Raw genomic sequence first — 20,658 nt, forward strand, 5'->3', positions numbered from 1 at the left:
GCCCAACATCACTACCCCACACTTAAACGTTGCTCGTCCTCGAGCAATCAAACTACACTTTATATACACGGCCTTTTTAAGCAATTCTCTTAACTCGTCACACCAAGAATCTTTAAAATATACTAAGCACAAAGGTGTAACACCTTCACCTCATGATTTGACTCACAAATACCATGCATTATTCCCAACTCACTCACTTACTCTAACATAGAGGTCAAGGACATTACCTTTCCGTCATGAGTCACATGCCCTCACACAACAGAAGAGATTAGTTCCACACACAATAAATTTTAAGAATGTAGGAACTCAAGATAGGAAGAATTCACTCGCTCTCAGAAATAACATCCATATGCCACAAAAGATGCACCATAGGCTTGCCCTTAGTGTAATACTCTACTAATCGAGCTCATTCAGTCTAGGATCAAGTAGGTCTTTATTTGGTAGTAATGTAGGCTGCAGGTCGGGTAGGATACACTTGGATATAAGAGTGACTACACCTCCCTTAAGCACTTTAATACATATACTTTAACATTCAAGCCCATACTTATGTCAAACCAAAACTTTTACCTTCACATCAATGTATATTACCCATACTTCTTTAAGCACAATTACATCACTAGCCACCACCATCAAGAAATATTTTTCATACACTACACTATATATTTTTTTTTCTTTTTTTTCTTCAATCCAAGTGGCTTTTATTTAGATATTTTTTTTCTTTTCAAAATGGTGCACCTTTCTCCTTATTTCATTTGTTCCACTCAAAAGCCGAACCACCACCTCACACTTTAACTTTTACATAATTCATAATAATTCAAGTGCTCGTGAGAGGTTACTAACTAAAAATCAAGTAATGAAAATGCAGTAAGTAATAACTAACTACGAACAGGTTGTAGACAAGATTTGGAATGATCTAAGGTTATGATTTCCCCTATTGTCGGAATCCTTTCCGCTACGTTTCCTATAAATTTGCCTAAGTTTTCTCTACCAATCTTGAACGCTCTGCGTGTCGTAATTCTCTTTCGAGTAACAACCACAATTTACTAGACATATTCTTCCGAACTACGCTAGTTGGCACTAAGTTACGGCTCACTCTGATCGCACCAAGGTTTCGTTATTCCTAATCTCACCTTTAAACTCTCTGTATTGATCCCTCACATACGTTAGGAGTGATGTTGTTCAACAACTACCTAAATATGCACTCTCTTCCGAGCAATACACACTAAATAGGCACAGTCGATTGAGAGCTCTTCGACCAACCACTATATAAACGTAGTTGAACAAATAAAGAAAAAGCTACGACAAATCTATATTAAACGTAACAAGAAAATCATGCTCCAATAGGTTCCATCACAACCCTAGATTAGAAGATTAGCTACTCATACTCATAGTAACAATTTTTAGACTATTTTGCATAAATAAATTACAAAGAAAAGATGAAGGGATGTAAAAATCGATGATTCTTTCCCCCAAAAGTTGTTCTGCGAGCTATTCTTGCCTCAGGTCGCAAAACTCCTCCAAAAGTGGTGTTTACTGCCTATTTATATGTGTAGGAAAAGATCTAAACGACATAGCCCAAGTCCAAGTCTAAGTCCAACAAGGAGACGAAATAGGCCTTTAAAATTCGGATCAGGCTCGCTAAGGACCTCGCCTCAGACCATGCGACGCGAGGCCTGCCACGTGCTCAACCTCGCCATACCCCTCGCGTCGCATGCTTCTACGCGAGCTAAAAAGCTCATCTCGCCTGCTCTAACGCGAGCCTCTGGGCTTGCTTCGCCTGCTGCTTCATTTTTCCTCTGCTCGATTTTTCCTTCTTCTTTTCTATTGTTTTCGAGAATGATTTATACTTTAAATATTCACGTTGCTCCAATTTCATTTCCCAAGTACCTACACATTAGATAGACTCATTTAAGCGCAAATATAATATAGTTTAGCATCAAAGCACCTAAAATGTAAGGTAAGTAATGTACTAAAATCTGGAATTATAGCCCAACATCATATATCCAGTATTTAATATATGTTAGCCTAATTAATTTGGGTTCACTCGGTATTGGACCTATTAAAAGAGAAAGTACTTCTTATCACGAATTTTTCATTTTCAAAATTTGAATGCGAAATTTCTAACTAAGCTTATCAATTCTAGACGTCACTTGGGGTCCAAATAAGTGTCATTGTCCCGCAAACGTGACAATGAAAAAGATTAGTTGTAGTAATCGAATTTCGAAATGTTTATACCAAACTTAATATTAGTTGTTTAAAATACTAAGTAATAGGTGGTGAGATAGCATTTGATAGGTAAAATAGGCTTCCCATTTAAGTAAAGTTAGTTGAGGCCCGCCAAAAAGGCTTCCCATTGAGTGTTAAAGTGGCCAACCTCCTTCCCCACCAAAAAAAGATTATCCCTTATTCAAAAACAAATTGTCAAATATGAATTCAATTTGGTCCTTCCTTTTAGATCCTTTCATCATTAAAACCAAAAGAAAAATTATAAAAAACTCTAAAGGTGAAAGGTAAAGAGGAGAAAAGAAAAGGTGAAAATATACATACATACCATAACAATAAAAAGGAAAAAAAAATCTTGCCAGCTACCAAGAAGAAGATTCAAAGTAGTTGGCAAGTTTTGAAATCAAAATTCTAAAAAGGACAGACCATATTATGTGTATAGCAAAGTGAAAGTGAGTTAGAAAGATAACCTGGAACAACCAAGAATCTAGAGAGAGAGAGAGAGAGAAAAAGAGAAAGGGTAGCTGAAGCTAAAGTTCAGTTCTTGTATTGTCATTTGCTTTTCTGATAATGGTTTGTGGAAGATTCAGAACACCAGTTGAGGTAAATTGGATCTTTCTTTAGGAACTAAAATTTACTTTTTTGGAATATCTGCATTAATTGTGTTAATTACAGGGGGGAAAGTAAGCTTCTTTTCTTCCCTTATTAATGATTTTTGGTGGGAAATTTAACTAATCTTTTTTTTTTCTTCCTCTTCTGTTTTCTACTTCCTGAACTAAGAATTGATTTTACTCTTCTTGAGACCCTATCTTTGTGTGTGTCTGTGTGTGTTTATGTTGCCATCTTTTTCTTGTGTGTGCATGTTGAAATTGTGCGGCGTAATGTTTTTTAATTCTTTACTATTTGTTTGTGTATATAAAGTTAAATCATTTTAGCAGCATTTAAGACCAAGATGTAAATAGCTTATTTTAATTTGTCTTTTGGGGTGCATGAAGAGAAGCTTAGATGTAAAAGTTGAAAAAAAGAAGATGGAAAAAGCTGAGCAAATTGTCTACTTAATATATGATCTCAATGAGGATACCATATACTTTTAACATAAGATCTTAATTTCACCCTATATCATATATGTGATCTTAATTATGGCTGGTGGGAAGATTGGTATTGGCCATAATAGTTTTTATTTATTTATCTTCTTGGTTTGCATTTAAGGTAACGAAGTGGAATCCACTTTCAAACCTTAAATTTAATTTAAAGCAGAGATTAATCCACATCTTTTTCTTCCCTATATTCATTATTTTTATTTTCCATGAATTCTTTTTATCCATCCTTGCCTGATCTCTCTCTCTCTCTCTCTCTCTGAAAAATATTCAAGGAATCATTTCATAGTGAATAATTTGATTCTACAATATTTAAAATACTAACCAAACTCTATGAGTAAATTCTGTGGAATTCTTTTAGTATCATCAAATGTTACCTTTTGAACCACGTAAATGTGTTAAATTAAAGTTGATTTGCTACTTGTTGAAGGTGAAAGAGTAATGCTAGAAGCATGGGGAAGAAAGGCAGTTGGTTTTCTGCTATCAAAAGGGTGTTTACACCCAGTTCCAAGGAGAAGCTACCCAATGTAAGTTTATTTCTCTGCCTTTAAAAATCATAGTATTATTTCATTGGACGAAAAGTGCGGTTACCTTTAACATTTTGAAATTAGCTATCTGGGATTTTTTATTTTACTGTCAACAATGATGTTTGTTTGGGAATAAACAATTGATAGAAGAAATTGTCTTTTTATTTTCAGGCAATGCCTCCTGCTCCATACTAAGTTTTGTGGGGTGATAATTTGTTGGATAAAATGAGAAATTAATCTGTACTCTTACGTTTCCACTGGTTTTCTGTATTTACTTTCCAGATGTCTTAGGAAAACTAGAGCTTGTGTACACTATTCTTGACTCTCTAGTCTACTTTCTTGATCATTGATTACCTTAAGCTTTTAGATGAGATGGTCACACATTTCAACAGTTTGAAACGGGGCAATGGAAGCTCTATTGACACAAACTTTCTGCTCTGTAGCATGTATATATTTTTGGAAGGATCATCATGGAATCATCGGATCTGCATCTCATATATAGTACTTACCTAAATTGCTCGATTGTTGCAGGAATCAGAGAAGAAAAGTGCTAAGGAAAAGAAAGGTCGCGGAAAACTGAAGCATGGAGAGAACAAATCATTTATCCCTCTCTTCAGAGAGCCGAGTAGTATTGAGAAAATACTGGGAGAAGCAGATGAACAAAAACTACTTACTCCAAGATTCACTTTACCTAGTGTCGTCTCTCCTCGGGCTTCTTCTTATAGAGTTGCCTCTCCTACAAGAGTTGCCTCTCCTAAAGTTTCTTCTCACAGGCTTAATTCTCCTAAAGCTGCCTCTCAAAGGGTTACTTCTCCTAAGGCTCCGACTCCAACGATCTCTTCTCCTAAAGCTACTTCTCCTAAGGTTAATCGAAATCGCAAAGAAATCAGCTATGCTTATAGACCAGAACCAACTTTGCCGAATCTCCAGCTTTCAGCAACCAAGATACAGGCAGCCTACAGAGGTTACATGGTAGGTTTCAATATAATTGCCTCTTGCAATGTTGGCTAATTCTTTTTTAATCAGAAGCTTGTGATTTAGTTCTTAATGCAGCAAGTAGAGGAAAACAATTCTTGATTGTTAGTTTCAATAATAAAGCAGCTGATTCAGTAGAGTGGACTGCAATACACATTGTGTGACAAAATCTAATTCTTTCTCTTACGTTCCTCAAAAAATTCCATTCAGACGGCTTCTTCCTCCAACTAGCAACAGCCACCGTTGTTCATCCCCTTTTCTACCATTAGCAAGAACCCGTTTCAGTTGCATAAAATACAAAATTCAAACAACTACTTCAAATATAGTATCAGCAAGGGTACAAATATCCGAATTTAATATTATCATATACTTTTTCAGACCCATTTGGCATAGCCGGTAAAGTTACTACCATGTGAGGTCACGGGTTCAAACCGTGGAAACAGCATTTTGCAGAAATGCAAGGTAAGGCTGCATACAATAGACCCTTGTGGTCCGGCCCTTTCCGGACCTCGCGCATAGCGGGAGCTTAGTGCATCGGGCTGCCCTACTTTTTCAGACCCATTGCCAATCTAAGTATCGTTGAAAGACTTGTATCTATCTTTCATATATTCTTATAACAGTGCAGATTTGAAGGTAATAACCTGCAGTTTTAGCAATACAGCATGAATTGAGTCAGACATGTTTTTATTCAGCTTTTATATGTCGAGTTAAAAGTTGTAGGTCATATAATTGCAAATATGAGAGATTGGATGAAAGTATGTTATTCCAGATATGAAATTTCGTTCGCTTTTCTAATAACCATCTACATGCTTGACGCTCAATTTGTTACTGACTATGATAAATATTATCTGCAAAAGAGCAAATAAATGTTTGTGCTAAAATATTTTCTTCATGAAATGGTTGTGACTATCTAAGCTATCTAACACCTACAGATGATATGATCCAGTGTGGAACAAGCAGTGAATAATAAAAAATTCCATCGCGAAATTCTTATCATATTGCCAAGTTTGTCCTAATTGCATACTACGAATAGCTTCTTATGTCAAGTGGAAACATATAACATTTTGCGACTGTTAATTAACTTATTCTTTCCTCTTCAAGGAGGGACGAAGGACTAAGAAACCTTATCCCATTTCTTTCAAAAGAAGTTGATTGGTGGGACAAGATTGACTTTGGTTCTCAGAGAATGTATCGATTATTTAAAAATGTTAAAATTCCAATCTGATTGTTATCTGTTTCACAGGCAAGGAGGAGTTTCAGGGCATTGAGGGGTTTAGTAAGGCTTCAAGGAGTGGTAAAAAGTAGTAATGTAAAAAAGCAAACAGCAAATGCCATGAAACAGATGCAACTTCTGGTTAGGGTCCAAACTCAAATTCAGTCAAGGAGGATCCAAATGTTGGAAAACCAGGCACTTCAACACCAAGCATACAGGAACGATAAGGACGTTGAAAGCATCGCGAGCAAATGGACTAAGCTGGTATGTTTGGACCATCTTCATGAGTTTTTTCTTATATCTTAATGAGTTTCGGTGCAAAGATATTGGTAACGGTCGAAATTAAAACACATGCGCTTTTCTTGTTATTCGTAGGTTCCTTTTACTATATGTTGATCCTTTCGCTTCGAATATTCTATCACCTTATCTTGTTAATGTTACTACGTGTTGTGTCTGCTTCTTTTACTTTTACCTTGAGGCCGGGTTCTATCAGAAACAACTTTTCTACCTTCACAAGGTAGGGGTAAGGTCTGCGTACACTCTACCCCTCCCAGACCCCACTTTGGGGAATTACACTGGGTTTGTTGTTGTTGCGCCTTTCTTGTTATTCGAAGAGATTTGTGTTTTCCATTGACAATTGAGGAAAAAATATTGGTATAGTGTGAGGCAGGTAACCATGATAATTGGGATGATAGTTTGCTAACCAAAGAAGAAGTAGAAGCAAGGATGCGGAAGAAAGTGGAGGCAGTCATCAAAAGGGAGAGAGCAATGGCATATGCCTATTCTCACCAGGTACAACAGCTTTTTCATGTTGTCAAAAAGTTGACTAATGGTTCTTTTATGTTGTCATAGATGTTAACAATTACAATAGTTGGCGAATGCCTGATCGATTACTTCTATCCTTATGTCCCTAGTGATAACGGGGTAACCACCGTGTAAAATCCTACATACGCCACTGGTCACTAGTGTTCAAGGTTTTGACTGTTGTTTGTTGTTACTAATCTCGGCTGAGTGCAGATTGACAATTTAATCTCTTTTACCTAGATTTAACGCTAATCTTGTTACATTACGTCTTTTATCAGCTATGGAAAGGTGATCCAAAATCGGCTCTAGACATAGGAGCTAGTGGATTGTGGTGGAATTGGTTTGAACGCCAGCTACCTTCTGAAAATGCACACAAAGGCCAACCTACTGTGAAAGATATCAACCTAACACCAGCAAGACCGATTTCGGAGCACAAACCAAGTCCAACTCCGCTAAACAACAATTTAAGACACCTATTCTCGGAGTACAATAATCATGACTCGGTCACACCAGCAAGGGCGATTTCAGAGCACAAACCAAGTCCAACACCTCTAAACAGCAATTTCAGATGCCTACTTTCTGATTACGATAACAATGAATCATTCACACCAATGTCAACCAAGTCAGCAATTCCAACAAGGGGAAAACAAATGCATAATCCAAGTAGAACACCACCAGTGAACAGCTCAAGTCTAAGAAAGTACTCAAGAACCAGAGCTAGTGCTACTAACTACCCTTTTGATCTTCCATTGAAAGACGACGATAGCCTCACAAGCTGTCCTCCATTTTCGGCTCCACATTACATGGCACCTACTGCATCGGCTAAAGCTAAACTCAGAGCTAGTAGCAATCCTAAGGAGAGAATTTCACAAAAACCATCCAATGACACAAAGAAAAGATTTTCCTTCCCTTTGACTCCAAATATTTGGTCTTCCAAATGGAGCAAAGGCTCTGGAAAAGATTCTGCTTCTCAAAAAGGAGTCGATAAACAAGAGTCTGTGGCAGATCATGTAAGTGTGGATTCAACTGTCTCAATGCCAGCTGTAGTTGGGAGGAGACCATTTAACAGATTTGTGTGATTGTTCTTTGTATGTTCTCTTTTTCTTCTTTCATTTTTTGTGTGGAACATTCTTGTTAATGAGTGCATGGAGTGTTATGTTCACAGAATAGTTGATGTACAATAACGAAGTGACCATAAGAAGATTTTACTATGATTGAGTGTACACATTCTTTTTCATCTAATATATTACTGACAATAGATTTGTATTTGAACAGCTTCACTTTGATTAACCTTAACCGAATTGTTTGGTTTGATGTCAGATTGGGCTTCTTTTTTAAATCAAATTTTATCTTACAATTTCACACTTTAAAATTTAGAAATTATTTCATATGAACAGTAATTTTTCCCCATTTAATTGTTGTTTGCCTCTGGAAAATTCCTTCATACCAAACGACCCTGAAACTTTTTCGCTTTCCTCTCTACTGCATGTTTGTGAAAAATATCTTTTCACAAACTTTTGTTTGATCAAGCTATAATGTAGAGTCTAAATAATTTACTTCAATCATAACAGTTTTGATACTAGTAATATGTACATTCCTACTAAAATGAACCGCAAAAAGTCCCTTTTGTATCAATCACCTTGAATAACCTTAACCAAATTGTAGTAATTTCAGTTCAATTCGATTTTGTTTTTACGTTTTGGTTTGATTTCAGATTGGGGTTTTTTTCAATCAAATTTTATCTCACTATTTTGCACTCTTAGCTTCAGAAATTTTCATATCAACAGTAATTTTACCCCATCTAATTGTTGTGTTTGTCACTGGAAAATTCCTTCATACCAAAGGACCCTCAAACTTTCTTCCTTCGCCTCTCCTCTACTAGACTACTACATGCCTTCCTCCCCTACCCCTAATAGAATAAAATATCCTTTCTACTAACTTTTGTTTGACCAAGTTTTCATGTAGAGTCAAAAAATTTTACTTTTAACACAATAGTTTTAATACTACTAATATGTATTTAGAAGTTATCTCTACATTTTTAGATTCACAAGTTTATCTCCCTTTAAAAAGTACGTACATAAATCTTTCACTCAATTCATTCGTTACACAGAATAATATTCATGCATCAAAATGCAAATTATGCTCGCCCAGACGTTGAGATGAGGAGATTTCAATTGTCGTCTTCGTTTTCCTTTTCTTATTGCGTCAAAATGTTATTGGTATTTAGTGCGTGTGGCATGAGAATCAGCTGATAGAAATATATCATGAACTATTGATCACTTTTAAGTCTTTCACCCAAATTTTTCTCTAACTTATTCTTAAGTTATTCCAAAATGTTCACATCTTTCAACTTTAAAATCTGATCTACTCTTAGGACCGATTTGGCCATAGATTTTGCCAAAATAAATTTGAGTTTTATTTGGCAAATGCATGTTTGGCCATAAATTTTGACTAAATTTTGGCAAAATACCAAAACCAGCTCAATAGCTAGTTTTGGACCAAAATACCACTATTACATTTTTCTAAAAATTGAAGTTAAGTATGAAAATATTACATTTTGGACCAAAACCAGCACAATCACATTTACCGTGTGCGCATTGCAATTAGTGCCCCCTACAAAAAAAAAATCTTAGTTAAAGTAATTTGTTTAAATTTACAAAGGTCTCCGACATATAAGCACTTCAACAGGTATGAAGAATGAGGAAACAAAACAGTATTCATTTTGGAAAAATGATTTGCTTCGCGAGCAAAAAGCTTATAACTTGTAAAAAGAAATCATAATCCTGTATAGGAAATTAATTGAAAGGAGAAAATGCGTTGATTGTAAATGTAATAAAAATGTAGCGACTTGTTCGAGGCCGTAAGCAAAACAAGAGTATTTGAAAGGCACGGAGAATCGCTTATTGATATCGCCAACCTTCAATGCAAGTGTTCGTTATCGTTTATTGACGCACTTGCTCTGCAAATTGGCTTTCTTTTTTCAATCATTCTAGTCAAATCAATAAAGATAAAGAAAAACAAATTCGAAAACCATAAGAAGAAATATAGCTTACAAGTAATGAGCACTAGAAAATAATTGCGATTTCTAAGAGTTGATGACTGAAGTGGATGGTAAAGTCGTTGCATTTTATAGGCAGCAAGAATTAGAAGAGTAACCCTAACCCTAGTTTTTTGTGGAGGCAAATTTGATCAAAATGGGCCTACAGTTTGCAATTGGAAGTTTTAGCTAGTGCGGGTAGTATAGCCCAACTAGAATATGGATCTGTCTTGGCCCATTTAAGAATTGATCAATCAGATTTTATTTTTTTGGAAATCAATTAATTTATCTATTCCTTCTTCTTTTTTTACTTACTCTTCCTTTTTATGTGTCCCCTAGGGGTGTGCATTCGAATAGGTTTATCGATAAATCAAATCGATTATTTGTTATCGAAATCAAAATCGAAAAAATCGAAACCTTATTGAAACGATAACGATAAGCATATGTACAAATCGATAATCGATAAGTAATTATCGATAAGGGTCAAAATCGAATGCACACCCATACACTGTAGACACTTGTTAAATGAGTAATTACCTATTTGTGTAGATTAATATAACATACAGAATGTATATATATTCCGCTACTATTTTGAAAGCGGCTATACAATATTATTTTCCCTAATCTATACCATTTCCTTTACCCTAAGCCCCTTACCCTATTATTTCCTCTACCACATTTAAGGAATGATCATATTTAAAGATCAAGGGAATGAAGTTCAAATTAATGGAAAACAGAATTAGCCGTGATGATGTGTTTTGTTTTGTTTTGTTTTTTTTATACCGTTGAAGTGTTGGTGGCATACATTTGATCCCTCACTTTAGTTTTGTTGCATGTGTTTGTTAACACAATTTTTATATTATAAATGGTGTTCGTCTTATTTTAGCTTCTTTTTGTCCATATTAGTTAGGCGCGTTTACAGCGATATACTTTCCGTGGAATCCCGCAAATTTTCTTATTGGTGTAATCGATAAGCCCCCAAAATTGATAAATCGAAATCGAAAAAATCGAAACCTTATTGAAACGATAACGATAAGCATATGTACAAATCGATAATCGATAAGTAATTATCGATAAGGGTCAAAATCGAATGCACACCCTTAGTGTCTCCACTTACTCTTCACGCGACTGAAATCTCCAATCCAGGAGTTGGCGTAAATGTACCTTGCCACCAGAGCAAGCCTCACTAATTGTGGGGTAACTAATTTTTACAACTTATTATTTTTGGCATATTTTGGGCAGAGACGACTCAATGATATTGGGGGTAGTGCACGATTAGCCACTAATAACACATGTATTTACTTTTAAGCCACTGTTTAAAATGTCTTTAGTCTTTAGCCATTGCTTTAATAAACTTTAGCTACCCGGACGAAAATACCCTTCTACTCATGTCCTTAACTTTTGAACTTAACTTCAGGACTCCATATCCTTAACTTTTGGGTTTCTTAGCCCAAGTCCAGGACCTATTGTCCTTAACTTTTGAGCTTGTTAGTCTAAGTTTAGGACTTCAGGACCTATTGTCCTTAACTTTGAACTTGTAACTGTAAGTTCAGGACCTATTGTCCTTAACTTTTGGGCTTCTTAGCCTAAGTTCAGGACCTATTGTCCTTAACTTTTGAGCTTGTTAGTCTAAATTCAAGACCAAGTGTCCTTAACTTTTGAACTTGTAATTCTAAGTTTAGGACCAAGTGTCCTTAACTTTTGAACTTGGAACTCGAAGTTCAGGACCAAGTGTCCTTAACTTTTGAACTTGTAATTCTAAGTTCAGGATCAAGTGTCCTTAACTTTTGAACTTGGAACTCGAAGTTCAGGACCAAATGTCCTTAACTTTTGAACTTGTAACTGTAAGTTTAGGACTACCTATCTTTAATTTCTGTGCTTGTAACTCTAATCGTCTGAAAATAGTGGCACTTGTGTATGTGGATTTTTACGGCTAATATGTTGATACAGCAAATGAAAAAAAGAATTCTGGTGCGGAAAATCTCCCTTGTTGCTTCTATTAGATGGCAATTCCTCCTTCAGTGGCCTGATCCATATGTCACATCTTGGACGTTTGTAAGCAAACTATATTCGTTGAACCATTACCTGTTTCGAGTTTGAAGTAATCTGCAACGGAATTTCAACTTTGAGAAAAGCTTTCGAATTTTGTTGCCGACGACGAAGCCATCTCAACCGGAGTTCCGAGTTCAGAGATAAGCGAGGGTTTGAGAAGAAAAGTAATGGAAGAAAGGGTAAAAATATCTTTTCATATTAATTTTAATAGAGTAGTGGCTATTTTTGCTCAACATTAGAATTGCTGGATAAAAAATAAATACCCCCTTCAATAGTGGCTACCACACGCCATTTTTACATGATATTGGTAGAGCTGTCAAAACGGGCTAGCCCAGCCCAACGCAGCCCAAGCCTCGTGGGCTTTTAAATTTGGTGGACTAGGGCGGGCCAGCCCTCCATCTATATGGGCCTTAAAATGGTCAGGTCAGCACGGCCCTAGGGAGGCCGCGGGTTAGGGCAGGCTGGCCCTTCAATTTTTTTAGAAAAAAATATTTCCCCAAATCTTTAGATTTTTTTTCGTGATATAATCTCTTGACCATATGAATGACTTCTCTTTATTTAGACTGTACAAGAATCTTGATATTTGACAAGGAATCTCGTAATTGAAATGCAAATTCTCTGTATCTCTACATCTTTTTTTTTTAACGTTACATGAATATTTTTTAGTACTTTTCTTTCACTTTCCTTATATTCAGGAATTGCTTGAATAAGTTTATATGTTAAGGTTTTTTTAATTTAGGTTTAACATTATTTGTCGATTTCATCATTATAGTCCATGAAAATTTTAAAATTCATGATATTTGCTAGTATTGTCAATTTTTTTGGTATTAAAACTTGACCTTTTTCTATATTGAAGAGCAATTTAATAATTAATAATATATTAAAGTAACCAAACTGTTCAGTGGCCACTTAAACTAATATTTTCTTTTAAAAAAAATATTATTGGCCACTTAAAACTTTCCTAGTTCATTGCTAATTAAGCAAAAGAAAAACTAGTCTTGTTATACTACATGCATATCAAAATTATAAATTCTAGTTGATATGGAAGGGTAAATGAGCAATCTAAGGTTGGAAAATGGGGATTATAGTTAATATTTTTTTTTTAGTTTTTACTTTTTCTAAATATTCAAATTTGAATATAATTAATTTTTTGGCCCACGGGCCGGCCCAGGCCCAGCCTCGGTCAAGCCTCAAGGGCCAACGGGCTGACTTGGACCACGCTTATAAGCCTCAGTTTTAAATGGGCTAAAAAAATCCAACCCAGCCCTACCGAAGTAGCGGGCTGGGTTGGGCTGGCCTCACGGGCCAAGCCCATTTTGACGGCTCTAGATATTGGTGGCCTAAAACCAAACCTCAATAAGAGGCCTTAAGTTTATATAATAAAAAATTAATATATTGTGTTTATTTTTTATTTTTATTTTTGTAGCGATGGTATACCGACCATCTTGTATATATCTTGATTATTCATTCTTTTACCTGCTAGTTATCACCATTACAAATATTTTAACTCTACTCATTAAGGCTTTGATAATGTTTTTACAAGAAACACATATTGACAGTTAAGATAATATTTGTATAAATTTTCATAATCTAATAATCTCAAATTTGTACCACTAAATAGTTCTTAGTATAATTTCATACATTTAAAATAGTTCAAGTGCATTTCGAAGTAATAATAGCTTAATCCACTCTTTATAAGAAACGATCAACTCTAAATGATACTATAAGAGACTTTATTCTTTAATTATCAAACTCGTCATCAAATGAAGCTGTGTGGCTCCCATTAATGACAAGATGCGGGAAGCGAGGCTTAGATGGTTCGGACACATACAAAGGAGAAGCCCAGATGCTCCGGTAACGAGGTGTGAGCGGCTAGTTTTAGAGGGCACAAAAAGAGGTAGAGGACGGCCTAAGCAGTATTGGGGAAATGTGATCAAGCAGGACATGGCGAGGCTTCAGATTTCGGAGGACACGGCCCTTGATAGGAAGCTGTAGAGGTCGAGAATTAGGGTTGTAGATTAGGAGATAGTTGAGTCTTTCCTTACTTCGTCCCTTTGTGAGGCTAGTCTGGTAGGGTTTCTATCGAAGTCAGCTAGTGGCAATGTTGTGTCTTACTACTGTTTCGTTTTTCCATAGCGTCGAGTCTATATACTGTTTATCGTTTTTCCTTTGCATCTACTTTCTCATTTTCATGATGTTATTTTTCCTATGTTTTCTATTGGTGGTACTGATATTGTCTCTTTTTGTTTTGTTGAACCGAGGGTCTTTCGGAAACCATCTCTCTACTTCTTTAGGGTAGGGGTAAGACCTGCGTACACATCACCCTCCTCACTCCACTAGCGGGATTCTACTAGGTCGTTGTTGTTGTTGTTGCATATTTATTATAAAACTCTTACTTATTTACTTGAATAACCTCTATCACATTTCAAAAAAGAAGTAAAAATTTCAGAATCTTTTATTAATAATTTTATAATATGTAATAATATATACTATAATTTTTAAAACTTGGGGCTTTTCAATTCTAGGGGGCCTAAAGCAGTTGCTTTGGTGGCTTCCCCCTAGAGGCGACACTGATTTTGGGGTAGGGGCAAACCTCCCTAATTGTGGGGTAAATGATTGTTACAACTTATTATTTTATTTTTGCATATTTTGGGGTTTGAGAAGGCCCGACTAGGAAAAGAAACAAGGGCAAAGATCACATTTAGCCAGCTGTCAAAATTATTACATTTGGTAGCAGCAAAAACGTATAAAATTTGTATATTTTTTTGAATATAACATAAAAATATGTATATATATTTTGAAAGTGCCAGTGTCATTTTCCAAAAAAAGAGAAGAGAGCCTTGTGTTAATCGAACTTTGCACCTATATATTACAAGATACCAATGAGTTGCTACACAATTTTATTATAGTTCAAATGGTAGTTATACTAAGCTATATCTACTACTACACATATGTCAAATATGTGTCACCTAAGACCTACATCCCTTCCCTCTCCTCGGTTCTACTAAAAGATGGTAGAGATGTAGATGAAGATGAAGACAAGATGCTCAACTTTGCTGTAATGGTTGAGAGGAGAGGAGAGGAGAGGAGAAAACTGGCTAGATACTGCGTTTGTCATTGCACTTGTGTATGATTTTGTCATTTAATATCATGACAATAAACTATTCAACTGCATCCAAGATTTTACTTAAAGACAAATTCAACCTCAGACCATCAGCTTTGCACTGCAGAGTATTAACAGGACAACATTCACAGAAACAGCTTCTGCAGCTGTTGTCAAGAAAGAAGCAGACACCAAAAAAAGCTCAGGAACTATAGCAATGACTTAACTTCATATACATGTCATTTTAAGCCAAGAGGCCAAAGGACACTAACATATATACCTGAGTTTGTATATAAAACTTGTTGTCCCCTCAAAAACCTTCAATTCCTTTATAGTCAATTACCCCAAAGATGCATGCCGGGACAATTCCTCCATAGCAGCTTTTTCACTCTTCTTGGGCATTATATCAACGTGAAAGTTATATTAGCTGAGAAACATACTCCATAGCTTCCTTGCTGACGGGCAGCGTACAAACATATGATTTGACCTCTTCTTCACTTCCTTTACACGTGAAGCACGGGACCATACCCCATTCCCTGCAATTTTGACCGTGTTAGACAAAGCTTCATGTGCTGTAATCCAACACAATCTAGCTACTTAAGGGGTGCAGTGTTTTTCCAAATTATCCTCCAATGCTATTGAGTTGAGCCATTCTGACTTAGGTTAACATTTTGCAACACAATCTTGCCATCCTTTTGTTGCCACCACCTCCTTATATCTGATTCTAACTGGTAAATTGTGAGGCCTCAGTCTTCTGAGAAGTTCACGCGTATCCACAATTTCTTCTGAAATTTAATTGCCACCCATCTTGCCACCAATATTATGCTACAATTAACCCCGATTTGCTGCCAATCTGTATACTCACATTCCTCTGGCTAAAGTTGGCATATACATTGAATGGCTTGAGATAGAGGTTGTAGAACATACAACAAAGTTGAAAGCAATTCAACAGCTGCATGCAGCCAAGAAAAGACGTTGCAATTTATGGCATCTTTACCATGCCATAGATTGAAGGATGGCGCAGCTCTGTAGTGATTTGATCTACTAGTCCCCTGAAATCACCAGAGCTTCCAAACAAGTGCATCAGAACATCTAAGAAGTTAAGTTTTTGAGAATGATAAAAATATTTTTTTTTTCTTTTTGAGAATGCATATAAGAAGTTTAGTTTTACTTCAGATCTTCAAGATATCCAACAATGAACCAATTCCAACAGAGGGAAGGATGCAGGGATCGAGGAGACGGACAAATACAGCTTAACGAGAGGAATATTACAACATCGTGACTCATCGAAGATAGAATCTCTAAAAGAATCTTGATCTAGCATCCTACAAAAACATCCATTCCTGTCACTTTCTAATGGAAGCTCGCTTTCCAGATGAATAACTACAATCAAAAGTGTTCAACGACAAATGCAACCCAACCAACGTCTCCAAATAATTCTTTTTTCTGTTTGACAGTAGAGGATAATTCCGAAATCTGCCTAAACTTTGACATAAAAAAAATAAAGTAGTAATCATTTGAAAAAATAAAATATTAATAGATTCCCAACAAAAGCAATGGTTTCTGTGAAGTGTGAACATAAGACAGTTTTTTCAAGACCATAGAGGACTACTTAAAAGTTAAAACACCAAAGGTATCTATGCTTCTTCGAGCAACTACTATGCAAGAACTAACACTGTTTCCAATAGACTGCAGACTCGTAATCAGCTTTAACATTCTAGCTTAATACATCACCATTATCAACTATTTCATACAAACATATCCAAGAGATTTCTTCCAACAAACAATTTCACAAAGGTGTTTCTCTATCCATCTCTAAATCTGTAAATACCATTGAAACATGTCACACATAAAATAGCATTTAGCTGCCACAAAACAATCTCCACCTTGATGAAGAGCTTTATGACAATATGAAGAAACATGATAAACGTAACAATCCACTTTTCAGTTCAATATCCAAATCTGACTGGAATTTAAATGACAAGAAAGCGGTTTATTAATCGTTGATAACTGATAAGTGTCATGAAAGGAATAATTTTCAGCAGGACTAGTTATATAACGACACTCTTACAGCATCAGTATTGTTTACTAACATTTAGTTGTACATCGAGGTTCCCACTATGCCCACATATGCCTAGGCTACGAATGGCATCTAATGACTAGGCACACAATCATCAGCATAAATCATGCCCCTGATAGACTGGAAACCATACCTTAGTCATCTGTATCATGCACAGCAAAAGGCCAGCAATATTTTTTGTTCTTAGGAGTCAATTGATTTGCGGACAAGTTATACTTTATACTTGTAACTCTTTTTGGGATAGTGATAGTGTCCACGTCAGCATCTGAGCATCTTGGCTAATTTACTGGGCAGCTTATCCAGCTCACAAGCACAGGTTGCCAAAACAGTTGTTTGTACTAATGCTAAAGCAGATCAGCTCATACCAAATGTTGTAGCTGGGTTTCTGAACACGGGATCTCCAGGTTGAAGTTATACTTGGATCATAATGCAGAAATAACAATACATTGATTAATCAATGGTTTATCGTTTTTACTATCTGATGTTTGGTTCTTTGAACCATATTTAAATATATGTACCGTGCAATCTATAGTTCTAAACACGTATTTGGTTCAAATCGGATAAAAGATTTGTTATTGATAATACCCTTAGCCTATATCAAAACTTTATTCAATCGAACATAACATTAGTTTTACTATCATACTTAAATCAATAATTAATCAACTACTCTTACGGCTAAATCAAGCAACAAGTTGTACATTTGATACTTTGACTCTGTGGCATATTTACACATTCATCAACATTACTTAGGAGAAGTTTGGCAAGGTGAAGTGACAGGTTTTGGCAAGATCATTGGTATTAAGAAGCTCCTCATGGAGAAAGCTTCCAAGTCCTGTGGCAAGAAAGCAACACTTAATAAAAGTCAAGATGGAGTGTGGTTTGGAATACTACTAGGATCCATTCTACACTTTATCAGTTTCCCTAATTCCCTAATCTCAGGGGAGAAGGTATAGATGTACTTGTTTAAAGCCTGTCAAAAAGGGAACCTCTTTGTATCATATCTTGATCCATTTCTAACTGCTTGATCCATTTGGCTTGAGAGAAATAGAAAAACATTGGGAAAAAAAAACAAGATCTTAAACTACTTTAAGGCTTCTTATCTGCAGTACTTTTCCATTGAGTACGGAAAATTGTCCTCAAAATCATAGCGAAAAGGTTTCCTTTAGAACTCTTCAATAAGAGGTTCCACCTTTAGCTGCCTTTATTAACATATCTTCGCTCTTTGGCTGCAGAAAATATACAAAAAGAAAATAACCAGCTAAGCAGAATCGCCAAACATCTTGCCTTTATGAGCAAATCTGTAGCAATGTACTCTGTATGTATATCTAAGCTTCTGCCAGTAATCAGTCTTTGGACTCGGCCCTTAGGCTACAGAATGAAAATATTCGTTTGGCAACTTTGGCCTCAAGGATTGTAATAACAGCAATGCATCGTAAGCCTTATGAGTGGTTAGAAGGACTTCGTAGGAGCACATTTGGGGGGGGGGGGGGGGGGGTCTATTGGCAAATGCCAATATCTAGAGGAAATGAAAGGAAGATAATACTAGAACACAGAACAAACAACAAAAAAGAGAATTGAAAAATCAGTAGTATTCAAGTAGAGCAGAGAAACTTTTCAATTGAGCTAATATCTAATTCGCAGTGACTGAACCATTACACCAATTTAAAACAATACCTTTTCTTATCACTCCACAATGATTGTATACTGAGTGATAGAAGAATCATACCGACAAAGAAGAAATAAAGTCCCCATGAGTTCCCAGAGAACATATTAGATCCTCAAGAGTTCAATCATCCAGTTATGCCTTCACCTCAACTTGCTTTGGTCCTAATTCAGGGAGCAACAAACCAAGCCCATCCCTAGATTTAGCATCCAAACAACTCTCCTTTACATCTCGATACAACGGATTCGATGTCAAAATCCTCAACCCTTTATCCCTATCAATCTCTAAAACCTCAGGCAATCCATTAGTACATCCCTTTGACATTCCTACATCAATCCTTATGGCTTGGTTATCACAAACCCCATTAATTCCACTTTCTTGAATTGTATGTCCCATTATCATCCTTTTCACTCCCGGAATTGTAGCAAGCACATGTTCAAGAGTAGAACAATCACAATCCTTTTCCAACTCATTCGAAAACTTCCTCAACCAAACAACAGAATTCCTCCCCCTCACCAAATCCCTCGAAACTCTTCCCCTCACCCCACATATCCAATCCCTCACTTCCTCATTCACATTCTCCAATCCATAATCCACATGCTTAGTCAAAAGTCCACCATGAACAAATACAGAATCACCAACAACAACAACTGTTTGATTCTTTCCCAAAAACCTCTCCGAAATCGGCCCATTTGGCCTTAATGCTGCAATTCTTGTTCTAATACCATCAAAAAATTCCTGATTTACACCATGAAACTCAAAGGGTATCCCCAAAAATGGATCTTTAACACACCCTTTATCAAAACCATCACATAATTCTTTCATATCATTGCCTACACAATACCAAAAAGCCCAATCTTGAAATTCTCGAAGACCCTCTTTAGTAACATACCTAAAATCACCATCAACATTCATAATCTCATGATTACCATTCATAGTAATTAAATTACCATTTACCTTAGCAGCTTCCCTTTTCAGTTTTTCAAGAAAATAAAGAATCTTTAATTCTTGGCCACCACGGTCAAGTACATCACCTATTTGAACAACTGTAGTGGACCCACCACACCATTTGTCATGGTCATCAATTAAGCCAGCAAGTTTGAAGGCTTGTTTGGTTTTTTGGAAATCACCATGTAAGTCACCTATTGCAATTAAACGATTAGGAGAAGGGAATATAGTTTGGTTTGGCGACGAGGTTATTGTTGGTTGCGGAGGTAAAAAGAGGCCTCCACTGACAGAGAAATCGACGAATGTATCAACGAAAGAGAAGAAGATGGTTGGGAGATTTTGGCATGTTAGATTGGATTGTGACTCCATTGAATTGATTAAGGTTTCTTTTTCTTTTTTGGTTCGTAATTAGCTGTTGCGAAATTGTAATTGTGGAAGTATAAGTAATAACGCTTTTGTTACGAAATTGTAATTGTGGAAGTATAAGTATAACGCTTTTGTTAAGAAATACTGGGAATCTGGGATTGGTGAGGTGACTTGACTTTTGATTGACCTAAATAGCAAGTTCATGTTTTTTTTCTTCTTTTATTTTTAACTTTTTATCTTTCATGTCTTTTCTTTTTACAAAAAAAGAAAACCTTTTTAAATATTAATTTGAATTTATTTTAAAATATTTGATATTTTAAAATATAAATTATTTATTAGTATCTTTTTTCAAATATATCCTTACTGCTTCAATCAATGAAACATTAATTGAGTTATTCGATGAGAAATAAGATGCAATTCATACAAATACTCTAATGATTAAGGTTGTTAAATATCTTTCTTGACAAGTGAAACTTTTAGCCAAAATTATCCTTTCTTTAGGGGTAGGCTTAATTTTGTCCTCTAAATATAACCCTTAGCATTATTTGTCCTTTAAGTTTATAAAACTTG

At 35.8% G+C, this 20,658-nt stretch overlaps 2 protein-coding genes across 6 annotated transcripts; one reads left to right on the plus strand and one right to left on the minus strand.

The window, feature by feature from the left end:
- The first annotated feature begins 2,468 nt into the window (after nucleotides 1-2,468).
- On the plus strand, nucleotides 2,469-8,107 carry LOC109238711 (protein IQ-DOMAIN 14). The gene is made up of 6 exons (XM_019405186.1): nucleotides 2,469-2,826; nucleotides 3,751-3,847; nucleotides 4,379-4,819; nucleotides 6,066-6,299; nucleotides 6,696-6,827; nucleotides 7,118-8,107. Exons 2-6 carry the CDS (start codon nucleotides 3,773-3,775, stop codon nucleotides 7,916-7,918), a joined length of 1,683 nt encoding a protein of 560 aa, XP_019260731.1. The 5' UTR covers nucleotides 2,469-2,826; nucleotides 3,751-3,772; the 3' UTR covers nucleotides 7,919-8,107.
- A 6,983-nt stretch (nucleotides 8,108-15,090) lies between these two features.
- On the minus strand, nucleotides 15,091-20,238 carry LOC109238712 (shewanella-like protein phosphatase 2). Of its 5 annotated transcripts, none has more exons than XR_002069800.1 (2): nucleotides 18,786-20,238; nucleotides 15,091-16,356 (listed from the first exon to the last, which is right to left on the minus strand). XR_002069800.1 is itself a non-coding variant. In XM_019405187.1 (1 exon), exon 1 carries the CDS (start codon nucleotides 20,089-20,091, stop codon nucleotides 18,910-18,912), a length of 1,182 nt encoding a protein of 393 aa, XP_019260732.1. In that variant the 5' UTR covers nucleotides 20,092-20,238; the 3' UTR covers nucleotides 15,110-18,909. The 5 variants fall into 5 exon arrangements, 1 of the variants encoding a protein (XP_019260732.1); XR_002069799.1 differs by having other exon boundaries at nucleotides 15,091-17,527; XR_002069798.1 differs by having other exon boundaries at nucleotides 15,110-16,356; nucleotides 17,245-20,238.
- Nucleotides 20,239-20,658: the final 420 nt, after the last annotated feature.

The sequence above is a fragment of the Nicotiana attenuata genome, unplaced genomic scaffold (genome assembly GCF_001879085.1).
Source record: "Nicotiana attenuata strain UT unplaced genomic scaffold, NIATTr2, whole genome shotgun sequence".
Classification (NCBI taxonomy): Eukaryota; Viridiplantae; Streptophyta; class Magnoliopsida; order Solanales; family Solanaceae; genus Nicotiana; species Nicotiana attenuata.